This window comes from Bactrocera latifrons, unplaced genomic scaffold (assembly GCF_001853355.1).
Source record: "Bactrocera latifrons isolate USDA-ARS-PBARC rearing strain unplaced genomic scaffold, ASM185335v1 scaffold_158, whole genome shotgun sequence".
Classification (NCBI taxonomy): domain Eukaryota; kingdom Metazoa; phylum Arthropoda; class Insecta; order Diptera; family Tephritidae; genus Bactrocera; species Bactrocera latifrons.
This window is the reverse complement of record NW_017535052.1, coordinates 618,286-631,681: the sequence shown is the minus strand read 5'-3', so window position 1 is coordinate 631,681 and position 13,396 is coordinate 618,286. Positions and strand designations below refer to the sequence as shown.

At 34.9% G+C, this 13,396-nt stretch overlaps 1 protein-coding gene across 4 annotated transcripts in view; it reads right to left on the bottom strand.

Moving 5' to 3' along the window:
* The window catches only part of LOC108966267 (leucine-rich repeat serine/threonine-protein kinase 1), a 43,553-nt gene that overhangs the window by 11,708 nt on the left and 18,449 nt on the right, over nt 1-13,396 (bottom strand). For 3 of the 4 annotated variants that reach the window (XM_018929051.1, XM_018929054.1, XM_018929053.1), the window contains 12 exons: nt 13,053-13,321; nt 12,730-12,990; nt 10,507-10,665; nt 10,139-10,427; nt 8,598-8,911; nt 8,089-8,536; nt 7,523-8,037; nt 7,346-7,463; nt 6,125-6,306; nt 1,415-1,900; nt 1,224-1,347; nt 924-1,163 (listed from right to left, as the gene is read on the bottom strand). In XM_018929051.1, the coding sequence (XP_018784596.1) occupies nt 924-1,163; nt 1,224-1,347; nt 1,415-1,900; nt 6,125-6,306; nt 7,346-7,463; nt 7,523-8,037; nt 8,089-8,536; nt 8,598-8,911; nt 10,139-10,427; nt 10,507-10,665; nt 12,730-12,990; nt 13,053-13,321 (3,405 nt within the window). The remainder of the gene's footprint in view (nt 1-923; nt 1,164-1,223; nt 1,348-1,414; nt 1,901-6,124; nt 6,307-7,345; nt 7,464-7,522; nt 8,038-8,088; nt 8,537-8,597; nt 8,912-10,138; nt 10,428-10,506; nt 10,666-12,729; nt 12,991-13,052; nt 13,322-13,396) is intronic. The other variant, XM_018929052.1, reaches the window with a different exon arrangement.

Below are 13,396 nucleotides of genomic sequence, written 5' to 3'. Positions count from 1 at the left end.
TGCATTTTTGCCTTTATCGTAGTAGTACTGTAAAATATGCCGTATTTTCTCTTTATTTTGCTCCATGTTTGCGACGCTATAACTCATGAACGACTTAAAAGAAACGACAATCAATCAAACACGTGTTAGCGCGTGAATGAAAAGCTTTCCAAAAAGGTATAGCATGACCCGATACGACGAATAAAATTAGAACTACGCCCTCTCAGCGCCAACTAGCGAAAATACTACTATAGCAAGACTTTTTTGGCAACCTACTGAAATAATTAAATAAAATTGAATATTGTGTTATATTGGAACTAGACATGTTTATAGTCCCATTTCGCCCGTTTTCGCTTGTCGGTCAGGCGATATGTGATTTCACCTAAGATTAGGAGGTGCCACGCCCATCGTCCAATTTTTACCCTGAATCCTCTCATACCACTCATACTCTGGTGTAAAATTTAATGTTTCTGGTGAGTGAACGGGGTTATCTTCCCATTTCATACATTAATACAGTGTCGATAGGAATTTGTACTGGCTTTGGTTTCGTAGCTTAAGTAGTTTATGGGATATGTGAATTAGAGGGCCGCTAGTGCCGAATTACAGTTAAATATCTTAATTTAGTGCTTCGTTTCGGCACCTTACCAAGTTTCATTACGATATCTCAATTTTTACTTAAGTTACAACTTGCACAGACAGACGAACTGATGGACATACAGACAGACATGCGGATTTCAACTGGTCTCGTCACCGTTAGCATAAATACATATAATTATTTTGCAACCACTGATATATATATTATATATATATATATATAGCAACATCCACGAACAATCCTTAGCAACATGTTGCAGGAGTATAAAAAAATTACATAAATCATACTCGTCTCAAGGATATACAATTATAATATGTACAAATATTTGAAAAAATATTAATAGACTTACGTCATTTTCAGGTAAATACATGGATTTTATAGCCTCCATAATTTGCTCGTCGGCCAACAATCTGGTTAGAATGCGAGACCAAAATCCTGAAGGAAAATATGTCATTAAAAGAATACGTCGTAGTCCCACATCGCAACCAAAGAGATTATTCGATGAATGTAACTTGAATGTTAGACTATTCGCATTTATTTTATTTGAACATCCTTTATTCAAGTTCCGAGTACGCGATCGTTGGAAAACCTTAATATATTCAGAATTAGATTGAGTATTTATTCCTTTTATTTGATTTTTCTTTTTTACTTTAACGGTGGTACCCTCATTAGCTGTACATTCTTCATGATGAGGTAACAGTGATGGTATCAACAATGTGCGTGAATCCCAGGTTAAGGCAACTTCAAATTTATTCAACAGACTTACGATATAACTAGAAATTTAATTTAAAAAAACTAAGTGAAAAATGTTTGTTTTTTAGATTCCAAAATTTAGCACACCTTCGGTTTTCCTTACTCTGGATTTTATCGCTACGGAACAGCAATCCCAAATCGTCCATATTCATAATGCCGGTCCGAGCAAACGGATTAATTTCTCGTACTGTCACCACATGGGCTAGCATATCACATAACCATTGTGGATCGAGGAAGTAGTAATCACGTAGTGTTGCATCATCATAATGTAAAATCACTCCATTATCATGCAAAAACATTGTTGCTTGATTAAGTTCGGCCGAATCACGGAAGCTTTTATAATTATGTAAGCGCATTTCTTCCGTGACAAGTTTACGATATTCTTCAGCATCAAGCACAGGATCAACGCCAGCTGAGCGTAAATTACCAGCAATAACATTTACTATGTCTTCCAGAGCAATGTAAGTGGCAGGTACCTTTTGCAACAATAGCGCCTCTTTAGACCCAGGTGAACGCAGCATAAAGGCGGTATCGTAAATGATATTCGCCAATAGACGTACGTTATGCATTGTTCTATTTATAAGGTCAAAGAAGTAATATAAAAATATTTAAAACAAGTAAGGAAGTGTATTTTTTCAGTGTAACATAAAAATGTCCGCATAATGCTAGGGAGCAAACTTGAAATCTATGGAGTAATTCATTAGACACAAGATATATAGTTCCCCCAGCAAAATTATAAATTTTCATATCGTACATAAACGCGATATAATAATCATTGGCAATGATGGCCTCAAACGAATTGACTTAATGGTTTTCGAGAAAGAGGTCGTATTCAAATATTCGATTAATAATGACAAGAGCACTGAGAGTATCAAATTGTCCTCCAATACAGCAAAGTTCACCGGTGGAAACGATAATTTATTTACTAGACGATGTACCTACACACCAGACGCCTAGACGCATGCCCTCCGATAATATAATTATTGTGAATAATCAGGTGTCTGAATCGCTGAGAGACGGAATCATACGTCCAAGCAAATCAGAATACGAATCTCCCATCGCATTAGTAAGTAGGTTGTGTTATGAGTACCGTCGTATTAATCAGAAAATAATAAAGGACCATTTTCCGATGCTTTTGATAAACGACGTTATCAAAAAATTGCAAAGTGCACCTACGTTCACAACAACTGGCTTAAGGAATGGATTTTCCTTGTGCCAATTGAAGCAAACTCAATAAAGTATACTTTATTTACTTCACATCAAGGGAAATATGAATTCCTTTTCGTTCCTTGGAATTTGTCGGCAGTTGCTCGAGGTACATGCTTTTTTCAGAGATTTAATGGAAAAAAATGAGACCGTGGTAACGTATATGGACGACCTTATCATATCTTCGAATGATAAAATTAAAAATTATTTTGGATAGGGCAGCGGAATTTAATTGGCTATTAGGTGGCAAATGTTACAATAAATACATCTCAAGCCAAAACGGAGGCTGCTGAATATTTCCCAGAAGAAAGGATTAGGAAGACTTTACAAAGATTTCTCCCTTGGCTTTCACGTCACTGTTGACAATCATAACTTTGAAGTTGTAGATAATTTCGTCTATTTAGGAACCAGTATAAACACCATCAACAATGTCAGCCTGGAAATCCAACGCAGAATAACTCTTGTCAATAGGTGCTACGGACTGAGTGGGCAATTGAGAAGTAAAGTCCTCTCTCGGCGAACAAAAACTGAACTCTATAAGTCACTCATTATTCCCGTCTTGCTATATGGTGCAGAGGTTTGGACGATGACAACATGGATGAGTCGATGTTGCGAGTTTTCGAGAGAAAGAAAAAGAAGACCTCCACTCCGTCGGAAGGACCATTCGTAAATATATTTTATTCGAAATTCGGATCTATTTTCTAATTATGCGAAAGTTGTACCACCCTGTGACAGAATAAATACGTACAATTTTCGTTCTTGCTTCCTACAACTCAAAAGCTAACGAATATTTTATTCGAAACTTGGCTTGAAAGTGCGAAAATCGAGTTACAGAATATAAAAACCAGGTAGTGAAGGACCTGGCTTCGCTTGGAATAGCGAAAAGAAGAAACGACTGGTGCAATGTTGTTAACTCGATTATAATCGCGAATGCACTGTCTGCAACAGGAAAGAAGCAGAAGAATAAGGTAGTCAAAATAATGAACGACAGCCGGTTTGCGAACCACTACGTTTTGGTTTGAGCCACACGAATGTGGGAGCGAACGAATAAAAATGTATGAACCAATAAACGTATCATAATGAACAAAACAAAAAGCGATCCTGCAACTAGAACAAAGGAACGGAGTAAAATGAAACAAGTTCGGACGAAAAAAAAAAATATATATATATAGTATGACATGTTCGGCAAAAGGTTTGCTAGAATAACGATAATCAATAATTATAGTATTTTGAAGTTGGGGTATTTTCGGCATTAATCTATAGTACTTCCATTATTAAGCGTGTTTTATTTAACCAGCAAATTAAGCTATTTGATTATTTTGTATAGAAGACTTAAGACATAATTATGTTGGCTTGTCATAAGCTATCATAGCTTGCATATTGAACTAGAGGCATTGCCAGGTCTTGCCTGTTTTCCATTCGCAATAGTTAGGTTTCTTCCAAAAAAAAAAAAAGTAGTTGGCAATAGCGAGAAACCTCATTTTGACAGATGAAAATGTAAACAAACCAAAATTACATATTTTTTTAACGAGTATTGAGTAAAATTAAGACAAATATGAACACCTGTTTTAGCCAAACTATATTAAAACTATACTATCTTTATATATAAAAATCACGTGTCACGTTGTTTGTCCGCGATGGACTTCTAAACTACTGAGCAGATATTGGTAAAATTTAACACTCTGTATCCAGATCGAGCCAACTTAGAAGATAGGATGGTGAAAAACATTCATAAATAAAAAATACAGTGAAAGCTCTGTTAAGCGGACAACTCTATTAACTGGACTGGGAGAAAGCAGCCTTAAATTCGTTATTTTTTACAATATAATCTATTTGTATGAACATATTCAAAATTAAATCTCAACTACAATCCTTTGGATTCCTATACCGACAAAAACGGTTTCGCCTTTATTCGTAAAAAATATTTTCACTGCATTGAATAGCTTATGACATGAATAATAGTATAAAATGTATACCACAGCAACGCGTATATATATACTATAAGTAAGTAAGTATATATATATATACGCGTAGTATATATACTATAAGTTCGGTAAAAAAAAACCCAATGAAAAATAACAACCAGCCGCGGACCCACCCACCTTAAATGTCCGGTCCCTTAATTGGGAAGGTGCCGCTGCTCAGCTGCTCACCCCGGAGGACGAACGTCTAGGCACAATCCGCATCAAAGCGAAGTTCTTCAACATATCGCTGATTTGCGCCTACCCCCCGACTCAAGAGAAGGACGATGTGACCAAATATGCATTCTATGAGCGCTTGGAACGCACCTATGAAAGCTGCCCCCGCCATGATATCTTTGGTACTACGGTCGGTAAATTCTACCTCCACGGTGAAACATCCCCAAATGGGTTGAGGCTGATCGACTTCGACGGGGCCCGAAATTCGCATCCGCCTCTGTGCAGCAAAAAACGCACGTCAACAAATACAAGGAAGATTCGACGTCGAGAAGCTGCAATCACAACAGACAGCCGAACGATTTTCCACTCGACTTGCACTCCTACTCTCTGAGAGCAATCGTCAACAACTCAGTATAAGGGAACTGTAGGTCGGCATTTCAAGCTCCTTACGTACAGCTGCAACCAAAACCAGTGAAAGTATAACGCCAGGAGAAGGCGAGCACTCGTCAACAGCTCGGTATAAGGGAACTGTAGGGCGGCATTTCAGGCTCCTTACGTACAGCTGCAAAGGAAACCAGTGAAAGTATAACGCTAAGAGAAGGTGAACAAGAATCCCCAATCGATGACAATGAAGCAAACGTTCCATTGCCAGACCATGCAGAAGTTCGAATAACAATTACCCGTCTGAAGAACAACATAGCGGTGGGGCGAAGCGGCGAAGAAATGATAAGGAACATGTTCAAGTTTCATCAAGATATTTTAATTTTTACTCAAGCAAAATAAAATAAGAATAAAAGGTATGGTTTTTTCGTCAAGTGGTGTTACAACTGCTGCTTTTTATATATAGTTATATTTTAATGAAGAAGAAAGAGAGTAGAGCATCAACAACTTGAATTATTATTTTGTTAATTTTGCGTTTGAGTGGCAATTTATTGCTTCATTAAATTGGCTTTGCCAATAAAATAGGTTCAAGTAATATTGCTAAACTTGAGAACTTCTGGAGTGACTGTAAGACGGTATTGGCAGCCGTTTCATTTCAAAATAAGAAGCAATTTTGATGATACCCTATTGGAAATCTGCCAAAAACTAGTTCAATCCATGCCGAAAATAATTGGAAAACTAATGAAAATCACGGAGGATAATATTAAAAACCCGTGGACAGAATAAAGGATAACTTGAATTTTTTGTTTTTATTTAGAAAAAAAAATATTTTTGATCAATGTGATTTTCTGTTTCGAAAAAATTTTTAATTTTAAAATTTATATCATGTATTGGTGTATGATTCTAATACTCTGACTCAAAAATTGTCGCAAACGTTCAATACTTGCCTAAATCCAATACAATTTATATCATATATTGGTAGATGATTGGGGTTCAACAAAAAAAAAATTCTTTACAATTTTCTTAAGTATTTTTAAAGATATAGTTTAATTTTAGCAGTTCATTTACTCACCGGCAGCTAATTTCTATTGAGTCAATTACACGAGGCAGTCCGATTTTTTCTGCATCTGGTATAGCAATAAATTTTTCACGTATAATTTGCTGTAATTCCTCTGCTTGTTGTGCTGAAAAAGTTTCACCGACGGCGTCGAAATGTGTACCTACAATAATTACGGCTGAATTTGGTGCGCGAGCCTGTAAAAACGAACAATTAATTTCAACACAGTTGAAGTGAAAAAAAGTATAGTAATAAACAAATTAATAAATATATTATGTAAATACGTGTAAATGAGTACACTACAGTGACGTCGCCAAATAAATCCACACTGCGGTTTTAAAATTCTAAAGCGCCTAGACGCCACTTCCTTACCCCCAAGATCACCCCTAGACATCCGTGAAAAAAAAATCCTACAATTTCACTGAAAAGGACTCCAGAATAAGATCGAGGAGGAGATGGTTGCATATATGAGACGAGAACACGTATAGATAGGCCTATATGAAGGCCTAGAATTCATACTACAAAACACAGCGATGTCGAGCTCGAAATATTATATTTAACACAATATATGTATCTACATCATCCCAGTTACATGTTTCTTAGAGATATCGATATAATAGCCATAAAATCTTATTGCTAGCTATAAAACTTTTTTTGCAAAAACATTAGATTTTCAAATGTCTGGTGATTTTATGCTTTATATGTTGGTCAAAATAAGCTTAATATTTTACCATGAATATATTGTAGTTTGATGCCAAAAGCTGATGAGTGTGAATTACCCCAGCCCTCAAACACTACAACTGAAGTCAGACCTTCACCTTATACCCTCGGTGCACCACTATCAGTATAATTATTATAATCAGTTCCGCCTTTTATATAGAATATTTCTTAGCCCAATAGCATTCGGTAATAAAAAATAGTGAAATCGTATGTAGGCTCTCATTTGTGTTAAGTCGATTTTAATAAAAAATATCTCGGATATAAAACAAAATGTTGTCATCACTTCAAATGAGCCCACTAACTCTAATATGTATAAGAAAGTGAAATAAAAAACAGTGTATGACAGTAAGTTTTGATAGCTTTCACATTGGATAATTTGGATTTCCCATTTTTTCCCCATTTTCCCATTATTAATATATTTCTCAATACAAATAGTATCAGCCCAAAAGCTCAAAATTACATAGTATCACAGTTAATAAAGTGTAATCGATAATTAAATGTAATTTTTTTATGTACCTGTATGTTTCCTAACCATTGAAGAATTTCCGAAAGTCCTTTGTGTCCATCAGTTATCTTCCAAAGTACTAAATACAAACTGCGTTTCGATAAAAAATACTGATGTGTTGCATAATACCTTTGAATCCATCCAAATATTTTATGATTATATTCCAATATTTCAATAAATATACCCACTCTTTTTGTCCACCGAAATCCCACGTTCGAAATATTACTGGTCCATGTGAACCTGGTGCTTTCTTGCGCTTTTCACATACCCAAGTCCCAATATCAACGCCAACCGTCGAAATATTGCCCTTATTATTTAATTTGGACGTATTACGCTTATGACCCATACGTTTAGTCCAATGATTTTCTGAAGCACGTGTTTTCTGTGATCCACCACCCTGTCTTAGGAGATCTAATAGTGTTGTCTTTCCAATACCTTGTACACCTACTACCATTAGCTTCATACGAGCGTAAATAACCGAATTTTCATAAATTGACTTTAAATAACCAATAATATCCATTGTTTTATACTTTTTACTTTCAATCATAGATTTTAGAGGTTCTTGAAGCAAACAACCACGTGTGTTTAAATTCCACAAACGCGAAAGAAGGCCGAGATGCGGTGGAAGATCGGTAATATTCACATTGCCACTTATGTTCAAAACACTCAGACTATTTAACTCGTGCAGTGAAGTAGGAATTTCCTGTTGAAAATATGTAAGGCATTTTATGCAATTAATTAAAACGAAACTTACCTTGAGGCAATTATTGCTTATATCCAGCATAGATAAATTTGGAAAAATCAATTTGGATTTGTTTACACCCACAACACTCCAATCTGCATCATCAGATTCATTGAAAAGAGTAGTGACATCATCAGTAGATAGCTGTATACGTGTCAGAAGGTTATCAGCTAATATTAAGGTGCGCAAAGACTCAAGTTTTAAATGGCGGCGATGTTGACAAACACTTTTAAGTACTGTACTACGAAACGTGGTAGTTTTACCACTAAGTACTGGTTTAACATATGCATTCGAATCATCAGCGGATCCCGTAATAGGTTGATCTATAAAACTATAACATAACAAATGCGGATCGGAATCATTGGTGATTCGTGGTAAACTTGGCCAACAAGAAATTTCATTATGACTTAAATCCAATTGTTTAAGAGTTGATGGATAGCTTGTAACATGACCCATTGATCTATGATAAATACCAAGATAATAACCTTAACAATATACCTTTATCAAATTTATGTATTTACCTCAAGCTGTTATATGACATATTAAGTCGAGTTAAATTGGCCGCCAAACAGGGTAGTGCTACTGGTATGCTGGTAAAAAGATTGTTAGCTATATTTAAGCTATTTAACTTTGAAAATCCCTCCTCCTGCTTGGATTTATTCCACTTCATTTCATTATCAGTTATTTCTAACGAATTAGCCCAAATGTTACGATGTATAAGTTGATGAAAATCTAGTTGTCGTTGTTTATTAGAATTATAAGCATTTGTAGGATCAGCACTAAGAAATGAATCTGTTTGCAACTTTTCTAAGCTGAGATGAGATTTTAGAGCCTGCTAAAATTAAACTTAAATAAATAACAAGTAAGATAGGGCTAAGTTCGGCTGCAGCCGGACACTATACTTCGCAATTTGTAGCAAATAAAGCTGTGTAAAACATTTCCATGTACCAGACACCTACACTTACATTACAAAAATTTTACAAATGACTTATGAACAAAATCAATATATCCAATAAATATAAGTAAAAGATAAGGAGACGAAAAAAATTTTAGTAGATGAACAAAAGCAAGGAAACGTTTAAACCCATATCATACCGTCCCACGACAGATGAGCTTAAGTAAACGGAACGGACCCTGATTTTTATCAGGACTGTCAATAACCACCATTCCTTCAAATTCCTTCAGGAACGTTTTCAGCCGTTATAACAACAACCTATCATATAATTTTTGTGCCAAATAACATCATGTTCAATAAAATAAACATATGCAGCTGTTTAATTGCATTAAGGTATTTCAGATACATATTTTTCAATATAAAGTCAACCGGAGGGACGAAAGTTTAATAAAATGCGGTGTATGTCTTGATCTCAAAAATTTCTATACAAATTTTTTTCGATATAATCATTGATGATTGAGTTATATGCTACTGTGATTAAATTGAATTTTGTCCATTTGCTCTCCTTCAAAGTAATTCTCTTCCGCTGCAATGCACTTATGCCAACGAATTTTCTAGTCGTCATAGCACTTGCAAAAATGGTCCGTCGTGATGGCTGTCAGAGCCTTCTTCGAATCTGCTTTTATATCCTCAATTGAGTAAAAACGGTGTGGTCGGAGTGATCATGTGAATGTGCTGAACAGCCAGAAGTTACACGCAGGTAAATCAGGCCGCAACCACCGGGCAGGATATTAGGTGAAAATGTGGCGAAATGATCACGAATAACCAATGCAGTATGAGATGGTGCATTATCGCACTTCTTTGATCAATAAATTCAGACATATAAAAATCGAAGAATTCACTTATAGAGCCTCACAAAACGACGAGTATCTCAAATATGAATGAATATTTTGATGTGAAATTCAGCATACAGAAATACAAATTTACCGATTCAAAAAACAGTAAGAACTAAAAATTCACCTTTCAATTTGATCACAGTAGTATGTAGTGTCAAGGGTACCAAATATACATATGTTGTAGATGTTTTTAATATACATACATACGTAAATACTCTATTTTTATCTCGATTAACACATTGCAATAGTAATAAAACGTATATATTCTTACCTGCATTGGAGGCACAGGCAAATCCCTGAGCAAATTAAAAGCTATATTCAATTCTCGCAACTTTGGCGCTTTCCACATATCAAATGGCATTTCTTGTAGCTTGTTATTTGAAATATCTAAAATCGTAAGTGATGGCAAGTGGAATATTTCGGTAGGTATTGTTACTAATCGATTATCTTGCATGAAGAGCTCCTCAAGTACAGGACAATTGTAGGAATATTTAGCGGTATTAAGTGATTGCTCAGTCGAAGGTAAACTGGAAATTTTATTCTGAGCAATATTTAAATATCTGTTAAATAGGCACAATATAGATTAAATATCATTAGTTTATCCGTGGTGAATACATTTATGAACATTAAAATACTTACTTCAAGCTAACTAATTTAAAAATTTCCATGGGAATATTGGACAGACTGTTATGAGAAAAGTCTATGCGCGTTATGGCAGTCAATGTAATTTCATTTACCATTGGATGTCCTTGAAGCTTGGGATTCAATTTTAGAACGCCATTAACCAGCCAATTAATACTACAAGAATATAAAGTATAACTGATCTGACGAATTTAAGTCAATTGTTATTATATAATTATATTATACTAATTACATCTTATATATGTATATTGTGACGAGCACGGATGATAGAACAAAATCGAATCGACGATGTCTGATGATTGTTCAGAAGGTTACAAGTCCGCAAAATTCTCAACGAGTTGCACAACGGTCTAAGTGGCGGGCATTTGAGAATCACAAAACCCTTGGATAAATTTAACGAATGGGTTTATTGGGTTAGTTGTCGTCAATCGGCTGAGGAAAGAATTGCCAAATATGCGGAGTACATTGTGGCTAAGCAGTCAAGATTGAGAAGACATGACCACATGAAACAGTACGATTCGGATGTGCACATTTCTCACCAATAAATTAGGGAATAGACATCTTTTAGTGGAATTTCGTTTTGACCAAAATCAATGAACTTAACAGAAACTGGGTATTAGGAAAACGGATGGAATTAGCTCCAATAAGAATAAATCGGGACGATCATACTTAGGTCGATGGCAGCAAAACAAACACAGATGATAGAACAAAATTGCCAGAATTAAGTACTGTATAAGGGCTGCCGGAATGTGCATCAGACAGAGTTATAATTACAGTATTGCTTAGTAAAGAGCCTTGAGTAAAAAGTTGTATTCTGGAATAACTAGTAATAAACGTTAAGTTGTTTTAGAATAAGAAATAAAGTTGAGTGTATAGTCATTAATTTTTGACTTTTTTTAACAATCGAACTCAAGAGTGAGTTACAAAGTGAATGATTTATCGATAAATCCGTTACAATATTATTTGGCACCTACCTAAAGGGCAATTTCTTAATTATAGTGAACTATACAACTTCTAATATTCTACTATGGTATTAAAAATAATAATAATGAAAAAGCAATATATCTATTATTGCAAACTATATTTAATGGTTTTTCTTTACAATCAATCTTTCCATCCCTGGATTATTTACTTTTGATAAATAACTAAATAAAATATTCGTTATGGAAATATGTATACACATATTTTTTCCTGAATTTCCATATATTTAAAATCTGTTTATATATTTATAAATAAATTTCATGAAAACTCAATCAGGATGAATGGTAGTATGACGTTAAATAAAAAAAAAAATAACAAATAAAATTTAATTTTAGACATAAATTTATTCGAAAGGGGATAAAGTCTACTATATTCTTCGATTGTTTCYTTTACAGTAAATAACTTTATTTCCCGCTGGAGAACCTCGTTTCTCACACAAAACGGAACGCGTACTAAGGTGATTAAACATAAAATCAGATATTTGTACATTTACAACTATTTTTGGAAGATATTTTTCTATTATCTAGGTATCATGTTCCTTCTTAAACTGCCTGATGTTATTGTTGTAACGCAGTATTTAAACCCTGTTTAGAAAAAGCGCATAATTAACTGCTATCGAAATTACCTAATAGAAGACCCTGGAAACGAGCCTTTTCGATGGTGTCGCTCCAACCAGAAATGGGTCTTAGTTAAGTTGCCATGGTAGGCATAAAAAAACATATCCAAGACATATTTTTATTGCAAAAACTGCTGGCAGAGGAATTCGTTGTGGTTCTTAAGATTTTGCTCGACCTATCATTACTTTCATTAACTCTCTACCAGTGAATTGCGTACTTGGCGTCGAAACAATACCCATCGCTGACTATAAGCTTGAGTTTCCGCGTAATACTGTAATCCCTACTTATCCAGAACAGACCCCAGTAAGTTGTGGATAGTTGATTATGTGCTTTCCGCCAAAGAGAGCTTTCACTATAAAAACAACAACATCAATTTATAGGCTTTCGCCTTATTGAGAACATCTTGAACCTTCTCGTCGGTGAAAATAGTCCTTTTGTAAGATACCAGGAATTCAAGTTAGAAAACATTGGCTTCTCACCCTTTAACAGCAGAATTACTTAATATGAAATAAATAAAATTCCGTATACAAAATGTTACACTCAAAGTAAAGATAGATTCGAAAATACAAACATTAGCTCTTATTTCAACGCAAATACATAAATATATACTATTCAGACTCACCGCACAAATGACAAATGAACATTTGTATTATTGTGCCAATCTATAATTGTTGGAACATTAGGAAACATTGCGCTGTAGGAGATGTTTGCCGCTGAAGGCAGAAAAGCATTCACATCAATAGGTTCAGGGAGCCCCTTTTTGTGAATTTTATAATCTGAATCAGGATGTACACGTTGGGCAAGCAAACTATTCAATATTACTTCATCCTCCGATGAGATAGCCACACTTAGCGCCGTGCCATTTGCATCGCGAGCTCCATATCTGAGAACATGAAAACAAATTATAATTATTTGTTAGGATAAAGTTAGTTAGTACAAATTTACTTTAAGAGCAATTCAAGCATCGGGAGAGAATGCTGTTTGCACGCCTCTGTAATTGGAATATTACTCAGCCCATATATTTCCTCAATGCACTTTGGGTCATTTTGATCCTCAACTGGTTTAGCTATAATATTGGGATTGGCCCCATGTTCCAGTAACAGTTTGGCAACATCAATAAAACCACCCCGCACTGCTGCTAAAAGTGCGGTTTCACGTGCTGCTCCGCAAAGTAAATTTAAATTAATTGGACATATTTCAGATTCCTTCTCCTCCTATCAAATAAAGAATAATGTAAAAACAAGAGCAACTTCTTTGCAGTACTTATTATTATTATTACTATCATTATT